The 21,183-nt window shown below is 45.6% G+C and overlaps 1 protein-coding gene across 2 annotated transcripts; it reads left to right on the plus strand.

The window, feature by feature from the left end:
* Nucleotides 1–534: 534 nt before the first annotated feature.
* Nucleotides 535–20,761, plus strand: TSPAN33 (tetraspanin 33). Of its 2 annotated transcripts, none has more exons than XM_090287494.1 (8): nt 535–902; nt 14,755–14,812; nt 15,456–15,583; nt 15,915–15,989; nt 16,997–17,092; nt 19,644–19,772; nt 20,174–20,335; nt 20,546–20,761. In XM_090287494.1, exons 1-8 carry the CDS (start codon nt 801–803, stop codon nt 20,645–20,647), a joined length of 852 nt encoding a protein of 283 aa, XP_090143620.1. In that variant the 5' UTR covers nt 535–800; the 3' UTR covers nt 20,648–20,761. The 2 variants fall into 2 exon arrangements, with proteins under 2 accessions (XP_090143620.1, XP_090143621.1); XM_090287495.1 differs by having other exon boundaries at nt 15,459–15,583.
* Nucleotides 20,762–21,183: the final 422 nt, after the last annotated feature.

Raw genomic sequence — 21,183 nt, forward strand, 5'->3', positions numbered from 1 at the left:
ACTCAAATGTCCAGTATTGGATTGAAATAGGCATTGAAAATACATAGTTACTACACAGGATTGCAGCCACTCTTAAATAGTCTCCAATCGTCCTTTGTAGATTAGTTTTGTCTCCCTGATTCTATTGTCATGCCCTCTGGATTATCTCTCTACGCTCTTGTACTGTGTTCCCACAGCCTTCGGTGCATTGCTCAACTCACGGTGCCGGTACTTGTTGATTTTAATGTATGTGTGTTCTCATATGTGCACAGCAACCGGGTACAGGACATGGGTGTGTAATGCAGGGTACGTTCCTTCCCGTCCTTTTTTCCCTTTAGTAACTGCAGCCTGGATGCTTGCTTTCTCAGGGGAGGAGGCAGAACCGCTGACCCTTTCAGCAAGTTGTCCCTCACAGAACAGGTGTCTCCCTTTCCTCTGGAGGAGAGGAATGTCTGGACACACAGTGACAGAATTGACCGACCAATGAGAAGTCAGGCTTCGGCAACTGCACCAATGGGCGGCCGGGGGCGGGCCCGGTTTCCTGGGAGCCGGGCTGGCCGGACTGGTCCTCCGGCCGCCGCGGAGTCTCTAGCGCTCACGCTGTCCGCGGCTGCTCCCGCGACTCCCGGAGGCTCCAGTGGCGGCGCCGTTCTCCTGCCCGCGCTTCTCCGGGACACAGGGCTCGGGTACTTCCCGCCGCGGCGCAGATCCCCGCGGCTCGGGCTCCGGCGGTGGCGCGGCTCATGCCTCCGGGCTCAGAGTGCGCAGGTGGGCCGACCACCGCCGGGAGATAGGCCCCCGGGGGCGGCGGCGGCGGGACCATGGCCCGGAGACCCGGGGCACCGGTCGCCTACAGGGAGGAGTTCTCCTTCGTCAGCCCGCTGGTGAAATACCTGCTCTTCTTCTTCAACATGCTCTTCTGGGTGAGTCTTGGGGGTCGCGGAGGCACCTGGGCTGCAGGACACCCCCCGAGGGTGGAGTGGGCTGTCCGCGGCTGAGGAGGGGGCGTCCTGGGATACCCGTTTCTAGGCGAGCGTGTTGAGCGGCACTACCTAGTTTTCCAGGCTGATGGCACTTTGGGGTAATTTATCCTGGGGAGGGACACCACAGTGGCGCCGTGTCCGGAGGGGGCGCTGGGTGGAGGGCATGCAAGGAATTCAGTAAAGACCTGGGGGCATTCTCTGGGCATCGAATGAGGGTCTGTGTCAGGCCGAAGAGGTGGGTTTGAGCGGAAGAAGCCGGTTTTCCTGTTGGACCAAGGCAGACCCACTGGTACTTTCATGACTGGGGGACTTTCAGGCCTGGAGACTAAGAGGCCCTGCCGGCAAATAAGAAAGAGGAAGGGGGGAAACCCAGCTCTTCCTTCCCGTTAGCTCAGAGAGAATGAGTGGGTTAAGAGGCTTTCATCTCTTCCTTTTGCAGGCCTCTGTTGCCTCGTCTCCTCAAAGGCTGGGGGGAAACAGGAATGGCCTCCAGGTGTGGCTGTCTTTCCCAGCACTGTCCCAAACTTTGCTCCACCTTTCTTGGACTAGACTCCATTCCTTGGGGTCTGATGGTCTTCAGCTTCTTTAAATAGGACCCTATGTTGGGCTAGAAGGCCAGGGGTCTTTTCAGAATCTTCTGCTTGGGGGTGGAAAGGTGAAAAAAAATATTGGACTGGGCTTACCTGGATTCTCATAACCACTCTGCCATTAATTGTTGACTTGACTAACCTGGGCAGTATGTTCATCTCTGTAGGCCTTAGTCTCCTCCATTAAAATCAAACCCAGTTTGACCAAGGATGGCAGAAATGCTCTGCTGGAACTGAGAATCCAGCTGGACCAGATCATGAAATGCTAGTTCAATCCTGTTTAATGTCTAGAGAGTCCCTGGGCCCCTCTGGGTTTGAGAATGTAGAGAGCTTCACTCTCCATTCCCCTTTTCTCTTCCAGCTCCAGTTATACCAGAGCTGCTGCTCTGGGTACCCATTATGGATGCCCCTTTCTGCCTGAGACCTAAAGTTCAGACTTACAGGAGGGAGTAATTATGAGTTTAAAATATGTTTCTGAGGAGAGGGAGCAGACCAGGCATCTAAGCCAGTTGGTGTAAAGGTTTCCCAAGGGCTGTGATGTGAAGAACAGACACAGAGTAGTAAGTGCTAGCCTGTGGGGACAAATGAGAGAAATCCCAGAGGGTGGTGATGACAGCTCACTCTCAGCCATTGTACTGAGAAAAATGAAGTTTGAGCTCCGAACAAATTGTCAGTTTTAGAACTGTAAAGAAAAAAATTTTTTGGAAGGCAGATTGTCCACCACCCGCATTTTATAGATGAAAAAGCTAAAGCACAGAGATGTTCATTGTTTTATCCAGAGTCTAACAGCTGGTTAGTAGGCTCGATCTGGCAATTTTTCTGCTAAACCACAATGCCTCTAGGGGAAGTCCTTGGCCCAGATGGCTAACTGCGACTATAACTGGGGTGTAAGCAGTATCGGTAGTTAACCAGTCAACCTAAGTTCCCATGGTCTAGGTTCTGCTTTAGCTGGAGCTTAGGAAAGAACAGAAGAAAATCTCACCACTACTCAACCAGGGCTTGGGGATATCCTAAAGGAAATCCCCCACCTAAGGGCAAATCCCAGGGAACCTTCCTACATTGTCACTGAATGTGCCAGGTCAATGGCTTGTCATCTTTGAGCTAGCACTAGCATGGGAGGGACCTCAGATCCTCAGGCTAACTTCCTCTATCAGCCAAGACTGCATCTCCTTCAAGCCTATGGCACCACACCCTTATCTGTACTACCCAGTGACAACAACAGCTGGACACATCTGTTGCACTTGCATTCATGGTCATTTTCTTGGACTTGCCCACTCCACTTCACCCCACCCCCCTTTTACCAGACAAATGACTTTGGGAGGCTGCACCCAGGAAGAGAGTTTGGCTCCATAGACCCATTTACCTTGGTAAAAATGTTTTGTTCAAGGTCAGAGGACCTGGCTAACTGAACTGGCGCCACCCCAAATTAGAGAAGAGCCCCTTCGTGGCTCTACTTCAGGCTCCTAAGAAGTCAGAGGCTCTAGAAATAGCACACTGAAGGACAAGAGGCCCAGTTTCTTTCTGGCACCAATTTACTGTGTGACCCAAAGCCAATATATCTGTCTCTCTATCCTTAATCTTTCTCCTCTAAAGGAGAACATTTTTCTGCTTTTGTGAACTATTTAAAGATGAATGCATCACTTTGGGGACTGTTTTCTTTCTTCAAGACCTGGGGCTGGATCTAAGGATGCATCTCTCTGTGTCCTGATACTCCTGGGACATTGACTTTCCCATGGGACAGTACCTTTTGGGTGTTCCTGCACATCACTTCTCCCCCAGGCCCGGAGCTGCTAGGGTTGAAGGGCTGCTTCTCCAGATCAGAGTCATTTTTCTTCCCACCCCCACTCCAGGGACTGGTTCCTGGGTTTTCTTTGTTGCAGGCTTCCATCTTTCTAATCAAATTCTCTCCCTCTGCCCAGGAGGCACCCATGGTTGGGTCTGTTGGCTCACTCCTTTTCCAAGCATAGTGTTCTGGCCAGCTGTTGGGTGGTGGGGTGAGCTGTGTATGGGTGGTGATTGCCTCTGTTCCTGGAATACATTGGGAAGGTAGTCAGCATCCTCGGGGCCCATACTTAGTGATGGCAGTGCTGGTAGTGCTACTTCTGCTGCTACTCTAGGGGCCCTGACCCTTGGGGCATTTGGAGCCCGACTCAGAAAGCTCCTTTGGGACCAGGCTCAATTGCTCTTCTTTCAAGTTTCAAATCTCACTTTCCCTTTTGCCTGGGAGTTTTGATTTTCTCCCCAGAATCATTGGGCTCCTATAGCTTGGAGTAGTTGCCCCAATATCCCAAAAGTTGTATTTCAACCTTTCCATCAAGAAATAGCTGGCTTTCCTCATCTCCCTGTATTGGACAGCTCTGTGCAGAGGGGGAGACAGGGGGGTGGTACATGCTTTATCAGCCCTGGGCACACACTGGCAGGAGCATTATCAGCACTGCCTACGGCAGCCACCTCCTTCCTTGTTGGTCCTTCTCCCACTCAGGGCAACAGTTGGGGTCAGTTTTGAGTCAGGCAGAGTCCAGGAGCTCAGACCTCCAGCGCCTGTGTCTCAGCCCAGGCTTCCTTGGTGTCCATGGCCCCAGGGCTCCCACGGCACCTTATACATACCTTGATTGTCAAACCCCTTATTGGTACTGCAGTTGCGTGTTTATTTATGTCTCCTTCTCTAGACTTCAGGCTTCTGAGAGCAGGCACTGCTTTATATACTTCTGGATACTCAGTGCCCAGCTGTATTTAGCAAAGAGTAGATACTTATTGAAGGTGTAGTGGATGGCAAAGGAGAGGGCAGACCCTACAAGGTGGAGGCACCATGCCATTCTTCTCTCTCTATTGTGGACACTAGTCTGTCAACATGCAGCACAACCTTGAGTCCTTGAGTATTCCTGCTGGGGAGTATCCAGATGTTTTCGCCTCTGCAGTAGGTCTTGTGGCCCTCTCAAGCCAGGTCCAAAAAAGTGACATCCATCCTCTCCAGCATCTCCCTTGGGGCCAAGCATAATTACTATCTACAGCACCCAGATTATTTTTATTTCCAGTGCAGCACATGTGGAGCCCCATTCAGGTCTTCCCTAGGCTGATATAGGCCTCTGGTGAGGTATCTTCTTCAAGGAATTTCTTGTCCAGGACCACCGTTTTGGAGTCTCCAGGGCACTCAGAATACCCCAGATTACCTGCAGCACCATGTGTTATAACCTGACTTAGAAGCCATGAGGAAATGACCAAGCATCAAGCCTGGCAAAAAGTCTTCCTGAATAGCAGGGGTCCCTTCCCACCACCCAGTACCTGCCCCCCCCCCCCCACGCACACACAAGATACCCCTAAATACACTAGGAATCAGAACCCATCTCCCTTCCCTTCCACATAGACCAAGCAGGCTGCAATAAGTGAAGTAGTCACATTCATTTTATTTTTTAAAAAAGCAAGAAAAAAAATTCAAACACAGACAATAGTATGGTGATTACCAGAGGAAAGGAGAGTGGAGGTATAGGGATAAATAGTGATGGAAGGAGACTTGACTTGGGTGCTGAGCACACAATGCAATGTACAGATGATGTACTATAGAATTATACACCTGAAACCTATATAATTTTATTAACCAATGTCACCCCAATAAATTCAATAAATATTTTTTAAACACCAAAAATGAAGACAAGAACCACACCCTTTGCTCTCAAATCACATGCATGCCTTCTTAACTCCCCAAATAGCTCTGTTTGCCTTGTACCAAGTAGAAGACCATAAACTCTGAGCTGTCTATGAAAAGAATACAAAAAAACAAGTAGCACCTCTCAGGGTCTTGAGAGCAGGCTGTGCATCAGGCCGGTCACTGCAGGGCCTTGAGTTTCAGTGTTTAGACTGCTGTGAGCCTTTGCGGACTTGCCTTACTCATTTGTAAACTTGGAAAATCAAAACCAACCATGGCCTAAGTAAGAGGCTAAAGGGTTGGCCCCAGACACTGGAGAGGAAAGAGCCCCATGGACTCCTCCACTCCAGCATGACAATTCTATCCAATCCCGAGGGAGAAAGCCAAGACCCAGTTTCATGTGGAGAGTTGTCACCTCAGAAACCCAGGAACAACAGTGCTGGGATGGTCACAAGAGTACCAACGTGTGCAGATCCTGAGCAGTGAGAGAGAGGGCCCAGCAGGCTGTGATTTCCTTGATGTCATCCAGAAATAAGAACAGAAAGGACTAAGAAACTTGGGGTGCAGACCCTTCCCTCCCAATGTTCCTGTGGGTAGGAAAAGAAATTTGATTCCTACAAAGGGAATCACTCTAATCTCAGCTGTTATCCCCCACCACCTTCAGAAGAAAGGGGAAGGGCATTTCAAAGAGGAGGAGAGGACCCTGAAACAGATTCTCCCACTTTACGCAGACTAGTGTAGAATGTGGAAGACAGACAAGGCCAGGGCTCTCTCTGGGGGTGGTGGGCTCAGTGTGGTGATGCTGTGTCTTCCCCTTTCCGGGCACTGTTCCAGGGACTTCCCTGCTGGCACCATCATCACCTCCTGGTGCTATCTTCCTTCTCCCTGCCTCAGCCCCACCCAATTTGGAGATTACCAGCTGCTCCTCTGAAACAACTAGGCAGCTTCTTCCCACCTCATACGTCCCAAGGTGAAAGAAGGCAATCATGTGGCTGAGGTGCTAAGGCTCTAGAGACGTATAGACCTAGGTTCCAGACCCACTTCGGCCTCTCACTAACTGAATGAACCAGGGGAAGTTACTTGAATTCTCCCAACATCAATTCTGTAAAGTGGAGATACTAACACCCTATTGGGGTTGTGGTCAGAATTCAATGAAATGGTATGTATAAAGTGTTTAGGCCAGTGCCTGGCCCTTAGCACTCAACAAAATGTAGCTATTAGTATTGTTATGAATAGCTCCTAGGGGTCACCTGTGGGGGATGGGCTTGAAGAGCTAGGATGAGTGCTCCTCCTGCCTGACAAGTGGCAAGTAGATGGGGATTGAGTCTTGGTAAGAGCTGACCTTGAGCCTGAATTCCTTCAGCCTTGAATCCCCTTAGCTCACATGCTTACTGTTAACCAGAAAGAGATGATAATGAATGATGTCTTTTTATTTTATAGTTTACAGAGAAGTTTTATTTATATATATATATATATATGAAATAGGATCAGAGACCTCACCGTTACCTCTGAGGACCTTTCCTAGGTCTACTCTTCAAGGCTTGACACATCACCTTGGTCTTAAGGTGAAAATGGACTCCAAGAGCTAATTTGCCCATAATTATTGGCATTTGAGCACTAGATCCAGAACTCTTGTTCAGGTCCTCAACTTGGAGCCCTATAACCCTTCCTCTTCCTGCACTGATGGCCCCAAAGTAGTGTCCTGGGGACTGGAATAAGTTGTTTCTCACACACATCAAATTGTGACGGTCTTTTCCCAATTTACAGGGAAATAAAGTCAGGATAATGGAGAGAATTTTTTGTTTTCTACCATGAACATTATTAGTACCTGTGGCTGCTTATCTGCCAGCAAGTACTAGCCAAAGACAAATGGAAGACAAATAGCAACCAAATATTATGGAAAACTAGGAAAGTATTTAGAATAGTGCCTGTATTATTATTTTATGAGATGCAGAGACATATGTCTAACAGCCACATCATCTGTTAGTAAATCATTCCTTATTTCCATGATAGAAATTATGTTGTGCTTCCTCATGTGACACACTGAGAAGGACACATTATTCCTGTCATATTCTTGTCAAAAACTTGTCATCTGATTTGAATTGTGAGGAAACGATCAGATAAATTTAATTTGAGGGACATTCTGCCAAACAACTGGCCTGAACCTATCAAAAATATTAGTGTCAAAAAAAAAAAAAATGTCAGAACAAGTGTTGGCAACACTTATACATTGCTGGTGGGACTGTGAAATGGTGTAGCCACTGTGGACAAACAGTTTGGCATCCCCTCAAAAAATTAAGCATAGAATTACCATATGACCTGACAATTCCACTCCTATGACCTTGCAATTCCACTCCTTGGTGTATTCCCGAAAGAACTGAAAATGGGTAGTCAAACAAAAACTTGTACACAGATATCCGTCGTCGTCGGCAGCCGTCTGTCTCGAGATACGATGGTGTAGCTTCTTAAGAGTCTATCTGCACCGCTGAGAATGGTTGTGCAGTCCAACTCGGGAGTGACACGGTATCTGTCTCCTCCCGTGTTAAATCGACATCTTGCGATGACGCTGGAGTGTCCTCTCCAGTGAAGCTGAAGCTACAGAGCCTGGGCAGGGTGATATGGAGGGTCTGCTGTTGCCCAAGCAGCAGACCCCCCCTCTCTTCGCAGCTGAAGGGTCCAAGGGAAAGACGGAATCAATACAGCTTGGTTTCAGGTGCGCCGCAGGAGTTGCCGGTGTTGACTACAACGTCAAACCACCTTAGGGACTCCGGCTCTGGATTTTCTGTCGGGGTTTACTCCCTTAGCCTTTCCCCTCAAGAGGTATGCCGCAAGGCAGCGGAGGTTTTTTGGAATCAGAGTTTTCCTTCTCTGATGTGCCCTGACTGGAAGATCGAACCAGCGACACTTAGCTCGCAGGCCGATGCTCAATCCACTGAGCCAAACCAGCCAGGGGGACACAGATATCCACAGCACCACTATCACAATAGACAAAAGGTAGAAAATACCCCAAATGTCTATCAATAGATGAATGGATAAACAAATTGTGTTATATCTATACAATAGAATATTATTAGGACATAAAAAGTAATGAAGTACTAATACATGTTGCAACATGGATGAACCTTGAAAACATTGTGCTCAGTGAAAGAAACCAGACCCAGAGTCACATATAGGATGAGTCCATTTATAAGAAATGTGAAGAACAGGCAAAACCATAGACACAGAAAGCCAACTGGTGATTGCCAGGGATTGGAAGGGTGGACAGAGTGCTGAGTGACTATTTGATAGGTACAGTGTTTCTACTATTTGGAGTGATGAAAAAGTCCTGGAACTTGATAGTGGTGTTGGTTGCACAGAAACGTAAATGTACTTAAGGCCACTGAACTGTACACTTTAAAATGGTTAATTTTTGCTCTGGCTGGTGTGGCTCAGTGGAATTGAGTGCCGGCCTGTGAACCACAGTGTCACTGGTTCGATTCCAAGTCAGGGCACATGCCTGGGTTGCAGGCCAGGTCGCCATTTGGGGACATGTGAGATGCAACCACGCATTGATATTTCTTTCCCTCTCTTTCTCCCTCCCCTCCCCTTTGTCTAAAAATAAATAAATGAAATCTTTAAAAAATAATAAAAAATAAAATGGTTAATTTTTGTGGTATATGTATTTTACCACAATTTTTTAGAAGTCAGTGTCTTGAAAGACCAAAAACAAAGTAAAGGGAAAAAAAACTACAAAGCAATTCTAGACTAAAGGGGACTTGACCACTAAATGCACAATCCTTGACTGGCTCCTGGATCGGAAAAAAGAAGAAAACAGTTATAAATGATGCTGTCGAGATAATTGAGAAAAGTTAAATATGGACTATAAATTAGACAGCAGTAAGAGCATACACTATTACAGTTTAAGAAAATAATTTTTTTTAATCCTCACCCAAGGATATATTTATTGATTTTAGAGAGAAAGGAAGGGTGAGAGAGAGAACCATTGATGTGAGATAGAAATATTGATCTGTTGCCTTTCCTATGAGCCTTGACCAGGGATCGAACATTCAGCCTAGGTAAGTGTCCAGATCGGGATCAAACCCACAATCTTGTTTTGGTGCATGGGATGATGTTCCAACAAACTGAGCAAGCTGGCCAGGACCAGATTTGCTTAAACTGGAATTCCCTTGCATGCAATTACCAAGCATAGGCAGCAGATCTTAAAAATGTTCAGGTGACAGCACTGGGAAGCTACAGTGTTCTGTTGATATACCCTATACAATTTTGATATGTTAAATTATTTCCTTAGTCCTGGCCAGGTGGCTTAGTTGGAGCATCATCCCATACACCAAAGGGTTGTGGGTTTGATTCCTGGTCAGGGCACATACCTAGGTTGCAGGTTTAATCCCTGGTTGGGGCGTGTAAGAGAGGCAACCAATCCATGTTTCTCTCTCTCCCCACCCCTTCCTCTCTCTCTAAAATCAATAATAAATATATCCTCAGGTGAGGATTTTAAAAATCTGATATTAAAAAATTAGGATTTATAAAACTAATAAATCAGGAGTGGCTATTTTTACACATATTTTACTTTTTAGAACAGCGTTAGTTTTAGAGAAAAATTGAGACGGTAATACCCCACATGCAGTTTCTCTTATTATTAGCATCTTACATGAGTATGATATATCTTTGAGTATGATATATCTGTTACAATTAATGGCATCATTGTTATCATTAAGGTCTACAGTTTATTCAGATTTTGTTAGTTTTTACTTAATGCCATCCAGGATAACCAATTTCATTTAGTTGCCATGTCTCCTTAGGCTTTTCTTGGCTGTGACAGTTCCTCAGATTTTCCTTGGTTTTCATGACTTGGACAGTTTTGAGGAATACTGGTTACATATTTTATAGAATGTCCCTTTATTGGAACTTGACTGCTGTTTCTCTGCTGGTTTTACTGGGCATTGATGTGTGAAATACTGCTGCCTAAGTCCTAATGCCAGAGATTCAGATAGACTTGCTTTGGTGTACAGCCTAGGCCTTGAGAGTTTTTAAGTTTTCCTTCTCCAACTCCATTCTAATGGCAGCCAAGGTTGAGAAGGAAGACCACAGAGGTGAAGTGCCATTTCCATCACATCATATCACACATCAGTGATTTCTCTGTGTTGATGTTGACCTTGCTTAGTTGCTGAGATAGTGTTTGTCAGATTTCTCTGCTGTGAAATTATCTCCCCCTCCCTTTTCCATACTGTACTCTTTGGAAGGAAGTTACTATGTGCAGGCCGCACTGAGGAGTAAGGAGTTATACTCTACCTCCTCGAAAGAGCAGCCAGTCTCAACATAAATTATTTGGAATTCTCCTGCATGGGAGATTTGTTTTTGTCTCTCATTTATTTGTTTATTAAGTAATTTATATCAGTATGGATTCATGGATATTTATTTTGTATTTGAGGTAATAATTCCATACTTCTTTATTTTGATTTCTCTTTGGCATACCCATATCAATATGAGGTTTTATTTTAGTTTAGGTTTTGTTTTGGGTTTTTTTTGCTTTTTTTTTTAGCATTTTCTTACTTTCTTGTACTACAAGGTGCTCCAGGCTTATCTTGCATATTTCCTGCCCCAGTTCTAAAATCAGCCACTTTCCAAGGAGCCCAGGGGATGACTATTTTCATTTTTAGATTATTACTCACCTCACATATGGATAAAAGTACTGGTGCGTGTAAATTATTTTATATAATTTGATCGACAACTCTTCAGAAACATGCCTTTTGCTGGACTCAGCTATTTTTACAACTGTGTCTGGTTTTTTAAAGTTTCCAGCAAGACTCCATTCTAGCCAGAATATGAAAAGCCATTCGAAGAGGAGAAATGTCTTTATCTCCGTCCTCATCCTGAAAGGAGGTCATTGGTGATACTGTGGGGTGTTTTGTGACAAAGACATATAGTGGAAAGAGTGCCAGACTGAAATTGGAAATTGGATTTAGTCCAGATAGTGCCACTTCACCCATGGGCACTTGGTTAAGTATAATTTCGCTCTTTCTGCCTCATTTATAAAAAGGTGAGTGGTGGAGCTCATTTCCAAGGTTCTATTCAGTTCTAAAATGCTATACTCTTAACAACAGCAGCACTACTTTGGAATGGCAGCAGCTCTGAGGAATTCAGGGTGGGTGATGACAGGAAGAGAAGTGCAATAGGGCAACTTGTGACTCCAGGAGAAAGAGGCATATCAACGACTGAAATGCAGAATTTTCAAGGGAGTCAGTGAGCACTGGGTAAGCGGTATCATTAATGACCATATTAAATATTAATGACAATATTAAAGTCTTGATCTTGCTTGTAATGTAGCCTGTAGCTCCAGTTCTAGATCCCTGGATGGATGTGCTTTAAGCTGTGGTTCTCAAACTTGGCTGCACACTGGAATCACTGGGGACGCAATCTGAACTTTTGCTGCCTAAGTCCTAATGCCAGAGATTCCGATATACCTGTTTTGGGGTATAGCCTGGGCCTCAGGAGTTGTTAACTTTTCCTTCTCCAACTCCATTCTAATGGCAGCCACACTTGAGAAGCACTGCTTTGGGCTGTAGATGTTCTTGCCCCTTCTCCACATAACACATGGATCTTTTTTAAGGGCAGGAACCACATCTTACTCCTCTTTGCAGGCCTCAGAGTACCTTGTACATAGCAGCTGATGAATTGAATTTGGGCAGTGTGTTAGTTTTCTATTTTTTAAAGATTTTATTATTTATTTGGGGGGGGGGAGAAGGAGAGGGAGGGAAGCATCCATGTGCGAGAGAGAAACATCGGATCAGTTGCCTCTTGCATGCCCCCAGCTTGGGACCGGCTGGCAACCCAGGCATGTGCCCTGACTGGGAAATGAACCGGTGACCCTTTGATTTGTGGGATGACACCCAACCCACTGAGCCACACGAGTCAGGGCTATATTAGTTTCCTATTGCTACTGTAACAAACTACTGCACAGTTAATGGCTTAATACAACACAAATTAATTTTCTTACAGTTCTGTAGCTCAGAAGTCCAAAAATAAATCTCCCACTGGCTCAAAATCAAGGGGTCACAGGGATGGTTTCTGTTAAAGGCTCTAGGAGAGAATTCGTTTCCTTGCCTTCTCCAGCTGTTAGAGGCTGTGCACCTTCCTTGGCTCAAGGCCTCACATCACTCCAACCTCTGTTTCCATTGTTAGACATATGTCCTCTGATCTTGACCCTCTTGCCTCCCTCTTATAAGGTCCCTTGTGATAATATTGGGCCCAACTGGATAATCTGCTCATCTCTAGATCCTCTGCTGAATCACATTTGCAAAGCCCATCTTGTCACAAAAGGTAACATATTCACAGGTTCTCAGAATTAGTACAGGACATCCTTGGGAAGACACTAGTCTACCTGCCACAAATAGAGATCAAGCAACTGCTATAGTTACAGGCCCACAGTTGGCACCTCCAGCCCTACTCTCAGCTCTACAAGCAGTTTCCTGTGATACATGATATCTCTTTACTTTCTTGTTTTAGCTGTGTTAGGATCTAATCAGAGACCATCTTTGTGGAAAGTTATACACCCTCATGAAAATTAAACATGTGAAAAAACAGTGAGGCATCTGAAAGCAATAGAAATAAAGATGAGATACGTATTTATAGTTATTTACTTTTAAATAAATATATTTGTTGATTTTAGAGAGAGAAGAAGGAAGAGAGAGAGAGATTAACATCAATGTGGGAGAGAAAAATCAATCTGTTGCCTCTGTACATGCTCCGACTGAGGATCGAACTTGCAACCTAGGTACATGCCCTGGCTGGGGATCAAACCTGGAACCTTTTGGTGTATGGGATGATGCTCCAACCACGTGAGCCACCCAGCCAGAGCAAAACAGCATTTTAAAATATGCCTAAATATTCTGTTCTTATCAAGGCCTGTAATGAAAAGACAAAAAGAACAAACCAGATACATATTTTTAAATGATTCAGTAAAATGATATTCAGAACTGTAATTGCCTGTGGTGTTTTAAAGGGCAGGCAGAGATGCTCAATCACTCTGGCAAAGGGCTGCGCCTCTGGGCCTAGGGGATGACTGGATCTCTGTGGTGTGGTTTCCTTGCTGCCCATTCCCCCCTTTGCCCCCCCCCACCCCCCGCCGCGTTGCTCCCCAAGCCTGGTTGTATTTGGGATGAGAAGCCAGTTGGCACCTCTAGCCCCACTCTCAGCTCTACAAGCAGTTTCCTGGACAAAGAATGTGACAGCCAGCAGATAATACATCTGGCTCTGAATCAGAGACAGTGTGTCAAGTGATAGACGGGTAAGGAGAGGGGACTGTGTATATAGGCAGAGAAGTTGTAAAAGACACGGTTTTAGATAAGGGTTTCCCACTGACTGCTGAATGCAACAGATGGCAGAAGCCCCTGAGGAAAAATGTCTTTCTATTGAGGGATTAGTCTGACCCTATTACCTGCTGCTACAGGGGCTCAATTCCCTTCTCCCACGAAAGCCTCAAGATGTCTCTTCCCAGCTGGTTTTGGTCCTGAAGGATAGTAGAGTCTAGCCAGCCATCTCCCCCACTGAGTTAGTCAAGTTCCTGCTGCTGAGAACTCCCTCCAGTCAGAGCTTGGCCCCCGCTGTTGCCATGGCGATAGCTGGGGGGGCGTGGGGGGGGGGCTCAGCACCAGCCTGGGGCCTGGGCACAAAGATAGGGTGGCCTAGGGATGTGCAAACGGGGCAGCTCTGCATTCCTAGAGGCCTTGGGGGGTGGCAGAAAGGCCCCTTTGGGGACCCCTGGTAGTTTCTGATGGATTTGTTCTCTCAGGGCAAAGTCAGGAACTTTGAAAGGTCTCCATTCCTCCATTTCTTCACACTGTAATCAGGGTTTATAAAGTTAAAGGTTCCTTTGCCAAGGGAGTTCTGCTCTTTTTCCACACACACATTCATGCGTGCATTCTTTCACTTTGGTATGCACTTTCGTTCTTGCATTTGACACCATATTGACCTTCAAGAGAGACTTGGGAGTCCTGCTTCAACTTTAAGACCTGCCCTTTGAAGTAGCTGGGTTAGAATTCATAGCTTCATGGAGTTTCTATGTGACCCAGGGCAAGGTAGTTAATTTAGTAATGATAGATAATATTTATTGTCAGGCATTGTGCTGCATGCTTTCCATGCATTATTTTATGGAATGTTCATCTAATTTTTTTAAATGTAGTTGTTTTTAATTCCCATCATCAGATACAGAAACTGAGTCTGGAGATTTGTCCAGCATGGGTCCAGGTCTGAGTCACTCCAAAGCCCCTGTCCTTAACCACTCTTATTAACCTTGTAAACTGTAATCTCCTCATCTTTACAGATTCGGATAATAGCTTCCTCACAAGATAACTGTGCTGTGAGGAACAAATGAGATAATCTTGGTAAAAGCTTTTCATGGAGGAAAAGCACTGACAGATACTATCAACTGTATCACTAGGGAGGAGAAAGATGCTTATCTCTTGATCCTGGGAAAGTCCTTCTGCTCTCCTTTAACGTTACTCAATGGTGGTCAGTCCTCTGATTTCCAAAATCTCAGGGTCTGGCTGGTTGCTTGTCTCCGCAGGTGATTTCCATGGTGATGGTGTCCATAGGAGTCTATGCTCGGCTGATGAAGCACGCAGGTGAGCTATAGCTCCCTTTCTACCTCCCCACGACTCTTGCCAGGCCCCTTCCATCTCCGTCTCCTTTAGCCCTGTACCACTCCTTCCCACATGAGCTATGGGGCTAAAGAGGGCAGCTGCCCTCTTGCCAAACCTTGGCAGGTTGTTCCCATGCCAGTTCACCTGGATTTCCAAATCTTCCAAATACACCTGCCTTTGGGGCTTAGGAAGTGTCTAGGAATGAAGGTAGGGCTCTGGGAGCAGAGAGTACTCAGAGGCTTCAGCCCCTCCCTCACTGTGTCCTGGAGTAACTCAACCTCCATTCCTATTCCAGTGCAGAGAGTCTCCAGGAAACTATCGACAAAGCTCGTGAGCCTAGTGCCATTCTAATTCTTTTCTGGAACAAAAGTGATCCCTCCTCTCCTGAGCCAAGGAATAAAGGCTCTTACTTTGTTAGTTCCTCAAATTAAATGCTGCAAACGCTGCCAGGCCCTTCTTGTTCTCCCCATGGGAGGGCAGTGCTGCCTCCCCATAACCTTCACCTCACCACACTGGATGTCCCCAACAAGGGGAGGAGAATATTTGGGGGACACGCTCCACCCATCCCTGGGTGCCACCCTGAGTCAACACCAGGCTCAGACTGAGAGACAGCCCCTTCCCCCAGAAGCAGCCTTGGCCTACCTGGCAGTGGACCCAGCCATCCTGCTGATCGTGGTGGGTGTCCTCATGTTTCTGCTCACCTTCTGCGGCTGTATTGGATCCCTCCGTGAGAACATCTGCCTCCTGCAGACGGTGAGCGGTCAGGGCCCCACTAGAGAGACCCTGGCCCCCTTCTCCCTGTGCCTCTCAGCCTCCCAATGCCATTGCTACAACCTTTTGGTCTCCTCTGTCCTACCTCACCCCCAAGGTCATGCTTTCCATTCCTCACTGTAGATCGAGTTCTGCCCCAGGTGACCCAGCACAGGGTGACCACCCAAGACAGCATCCTAGAGGCAGTAGCCTTTACCATGTGGGGGTCATCTTGGAGAAGTACCCTGTGGCCCCTCAGGTCCCTAAGGTCCTGGGAGGGGCTACTGCCCAACATGGTAACAGACTGTCGCCTTTTCCTGCCCGCTCCCCACAGTTCTCACTCTGCCTCACCATCGTGTTCCTGCTGCAGCTGGCTGCTGGGGTCCTGGGCTTCGTCTTCTCAGACAAGGTAGTGTGGGGAGCTAAGGGCCTCCTCAGGTATGAACCAGAGGAGGAAGGGAAAGTCCCTGCCTGTGCTTAGCCTGATTAATTAACCACAGCACTCCTTTCCCAGAGATGCATCACCTTGGGGATGAATGACTGGCCTTCAAAGTCACCATATTTAAAGAGTTTCAAGAGTGTAGGTTGTTCCTCTCTGGCAGTCCAAGAGGCCAACAGGGAAGTAAATTCTATGAACGAAAGTTAAAATAATCTGCAAACTTTAATGGCAAATGATTGGGTAAAACTCAACTGTCAAGTGGAACACAGACAACATGAAAAGCCTTTTACTTCTTTGGAAAAAATATCATATTTACTGGAATAAAAAGAAGGAAGGAAGGAGGAAGATAAACAAGGTTTTGAACAGTGCTTAACATATCTGGACATGGCCTGCCATTCAGTGATAGAATTCCTTTCCCAAAGGGCAAATGATTTTAGGGGACAGAGTATAGGACTAAGGATAGGACACTTTTGGAAAAGCAGTGAAGTGAGAAGGAAGAGAGCATGGTAGAAACTGTGAAGTTGAGAGTCACTGCATTCAATCAGAATGTCCTAGTCCTGGCTTAGTAAAATCCTAAAATGATAAATGTAGTTGTTTTTTGAGTCTAAAGAAATGTAATTCTCTTATGTCCACTAGAGGTCAGTGCCTCAGCTCAGTAAGCCTTTTTTCTACTTAAAAAAAAAAAAAAGTTTCTCAGCATGTATTTTTATGATAATAGTATTCAGAAGCAGATAAATACAGTGTTTGATTATCATGAAATGTGGCCCTGTGAAGTGGCAACAGCAGGTCCAATGGTACCTGGGGTCCCACGGATCGATGAGCTTCGGAACTGGCCATCTTCTATCACTAGTACTTGGTTCTGATTTCAAGGTTAACTTAAATAAATAAGGATGACCAGTGTCTACTGTTATTTCTGCAGGGAGGAGCAGATTTGGGTTTAGCCTTGTGTTCTGATTCCCTACTCATGTCTCTGGCAGGCACGAGGGAAAGTGAGTGAGATCATCAATAATGCCATTGTACACTACCGAGATGACTTGGACCTGCAGAACCTCATTGACTTTGGCCAGAAGGAGGTATGGGCTAAGAGGTGGGGTGGGAGGCAGCTAGTGGGCTACAAGGCTGTGAACAGAAGTCACTGCCATCCCAAGAGAGGCCGAACTCTCCAGACCTGTGGGCTTTTTCTTTTTTTTTTTTTTTCTTTCTTTTTTTATCCTCACCTAAAGACATTTTTTCATGGCTTTTTATAGAGAGAGAGGAAGGGAGAGAGCAACATGGACTGGTTGCCTCCAGCAGACACCCAGACCAGGGATCGAACCCACAATCTTTCAGTTATAGGCCAATGCTCCAACCAACTGAGCCACATCAGCCGGGGCTATGGACTTTTTCATTACCTGCCAGGGTAATGGATTCTGGGAATGGGGTTGGAAAAATTAAAACATACATGTAGGGTGCTTCCAAAGTACTTTTAAGGGCACAGAACAGTATATATAGTAATCTACCACTTGTGTAAAACAAGAGGGAGGAAAGAACATGTACTCATATTTGCAAAGGAGTCTGAAAGTATATGTAAGAAACCATTATAAGTGGTTACTTATAGGGATGAGGAAGTGAGAAGATTTTTTAATATTAACTTCTACTCAGAAGTTAAAATTTTTAAATTGTTGTAAAAATACAGAACATAAAATTTACCATTTAACCATTTTTAAGTCTACACATCTGTGATTCTTAAGTACATTCACATTATTATATAACCATCATCACCATCCATCTCCAGGACCTTTTCATCTTCCCCCAACGGAAACTCTGTACCCATTAAGCAATAAAACCCTACTTCCTCCTCCCCCAGCTACTGACAACCACCATTTTACTTTCTGTCTCTGAATTTGACAACTCTAGTACCTCTTATAACTGAAATCACATAGTATTTGTCCTTTTGTGACTGGCTTATTTCACTTAGCATAATGTCTTCAAGGTTCATCCATAATTGTAGAATGTATCAAAATTTCCTTCCTTTTTAAGGCCATTGTATGTATATGAGGTCTGTCTGGAAAAAGTCCAACCATTGTTAATATAACGAGAATGGTTTGGGCAATATCTATGTAACCTGGCAGCCAAGGAGAGTGGACTGTAATGGGCATGTGTGAACAGTGACAACTTCACTGTACTGGTCATTTGGGGCATATACACTGTTGAGTGAGCATGTGTACTGTGTGGCTGTCACATTCAAAATGATTGAGTGAGTAGAGTAACAAATCTGCATCAGATTTTGCATTAAGCTTGAAAATTCCTCCACGGAAGCTTTTTGGATGACTCAGAAGGCCGCAGGTACTGGCAACTGCTAATGGGCAGCTCCATCACAACAATGCACCCGCTCATGCACCACACCTCATGCAGAGTTTTTTGGCAAAACATCAAATCACCCAAGTGACTCAGCTCCCTTACAGCACAGATTGGGTGCCCTGTGACTTCTGGCTTTTCCCAAACTAAAATCAGCTTTGAAAAAGAAGAGATTTCAGACCATTGATGAGATTCAGGAAAATACAACGGGACAGCTGATGGTGACTGGGAGAACTGTATGAGGTCCCAAGGTGCTTACTTTGAAGGGGACTGAGGCGTCATTGTCCTATGTACAATGTTTCTTGTATCTTGTATCTTTTTCAATAAATGTCTCTCTTTTTCTTTTCTTTTTTCTTTTTCTTTTTATGTCACAGACCTAGTTTAACTTTCAATCTATTTTTCAATAGTACACGGATGAATACCTTCTGGACAGATCTCTGTATACTACGTTTTCATTTTTTGATGCACACTTGAGTCCTTCTAACTTTTGGCTATTGTGAAAAATACTGCTGTGATCCAAAAGCTAAATTTTAAATAAAAGTGCTGTTGAGACCAGTGCTGAGTTCCCCTTCCCTTGGCTCAACAGACACTGACTAGATCCTACTTGCTTTCATGGAGTAATTATGGGCCCACGATATTGAAGGTTCTCCTCCTGTGTTTTCTTTACATTAACATAAATACTTGCAACACTGAACCTTTAATTATTTCAGTCAGTATTGTTGAACACCTCCTTTTGCCAGGTTCTATGATATGCAGGACTGCAAAACCAGAAACTGCCCTCAAGGAGTGCATAGTTTAATGTGTAAAATCATATGTGTATATGGCTATGGTAAGTTAGAACAAGATATATAAAGTTATAGAAATTAAAAAGAGCCCTGGAAAGGTTGCTCAGTTGATTGGGGCATCATCCTGTACACCAAATGGTTGCAGATTTGATCCCCAGTCAGGGCACATACCTAGGTTTTGGGTTTGATTTCGGAGTGGGGAGGGCAGGTATGAGAGGCAACTGATCAATGTTCCTCTCCCCCCCCCCCCTTTTCTCTCTCTGTAAAAGTCAATAAACATATCCTCATGTGAGGGTTTTAAAAAATTAGAAATTAAGAAGAAAAACTTTTTTACCTGCAGATCACTGAGAAACTGGATCTCATGTTTCAAGGTTGTCTAGAAGCACAACCTGAACTTACAAGCAGAAGCTTTCTATAGACCTTTGGCTGTTCTGAAAATTCTCCTGGTCACCTCAGTGTGAGGGTGGGTGATTCTTAACCTCTGTGGTGGGCTTTGTTGTAGTTCAGCTGCTGTGGAGGGATTTCCTACAAGGACTGGTCCCTGAACATGTACTTCAATTGTTCAGAAGAGAACCCCAGCCGTGAGCGTTGCTCTGTGCCTTATTCCTGTTGCTTGCCTACCCCCAGCCAGGTGAGCACACTTCACACTTCATTTCCTCCTGGGCAGTGATCTGAGTTACTTTCTGATTAGGGCAGTCTCAATTGGGAATCCCCATCCCCTAACTTAACCAATCAGTTTTATTGGACAGCTGTCACATGTTGTTCTTCACCCCAATCTAATGTCTTTGATAACCTTTCACTCCTGTAGCCCGCATGGGGTTCAGAAAAGGCAGGTCTCTAAGGCAAGGAGAATTGGACTTTGATCTTTTGGAGGAAGGGAAGGTTGCATTTAGCAACTTCCAAAGTAGCATCTTCCACATATATTCTCTGACAATTTAGGAATTTCAGAAGGGTGGGAAGCTCGTCAGCTAGGGCCTGAAAGAAAAAGTTATTGGAGTGAGAGTCCCATTTGGCTTTCAACTCTCTCTGCAGGCAGTGATCAACACCATGTGTGGCCAAGGTATGCAGGCCCTTGACTACTTGGAAGCTAGTAAAGTCATCTACACCAATGGCTGTATTGACAAATTGGTCAACTGGATACACAGCAACCTCTTCTTACTTGGTGGAGTGGCACTGGGTTTGGCCATCCCCCAGGTAAGTTACCCTGCAAGACTTGTGGGTTCCACAATTCTGCAAAGAATCCTTTGTTTGGGGGAGGGCAGATGAGGATCAGCTAGAGTGTTAGGCACTGACATTACTGAGGAACAAGGGATGAGATGTTGCTGACCAAACTGGGAAGATTGAGTCAGGGAAAACAAAGGCATTGCTCATTGCTGAGAAACCAACCCTTCTTGCCTCCCCTAGCTGGTGGGAATCCTGCTGTCCCAGATCCTCGTGAATCAGATAAAAGATCAGATCAGGCTACAGCTCTACAACCAGCAGCACCGAGTTGACCCATGGTATTGAGAATTCATCCTGCACCTCCTAACTATGGTAACAGGCAAGCAAGCCTCATCACCAACAGCAGTGGGTACATCCCTCAGCGCCCAGTGGAGATTTGAAGTCCAGTTCCCCACCCCCACCCAGCAACAGCCCAGTGGGAAGAAGCAAAGTCCAGACAGACAGAAGGCAGGTGCATAAGTGGCTCAAGTCTCTGGAAGATGCATCTCCTCTCCCCTTCCTAGCCTGCAGCATTGTCGGAGAGTTATTTTGTATTATTTCTAATCTTACTTATTTGGGTTCATGTTTAAGTTTTGTCTGGGCAGAGATGTTTGGGAACAGCAGTTGCCAGAGTCGTGGGGGTAGAGCTGCTGCTTTTCACAGAGGCACTGTAACTGACAGCTCTACAAGGCTGCTATGGAGCTTGACGGACACGCTCAGATTCCAGCTGTTGCCAGCAAAACCTGGCTGGAGAGTGGACCCAGCAGCCCTGCCTGGAGTCCAACTGGCAAGATATCAGGTCCAGAAAGGAAGGGAATGGAGCAGGCAGTGAGCTTGGAGGT

This window comes from Furipterus horrens, unplaced genomic scaffold, assembly GCF_987537825.1.
Source record: "Furipterus horrens unplaced genomic scaffold, mFurHor1.1.pri manual_scaffold_9, whole genome shotgun sequence".
NCBI classification, from domain to species: Eukaryota; Metazoa; Chordata; class Mammalia; order Chiroptera; family Furipteridae; genus Furipterus; species Furipterus horrens.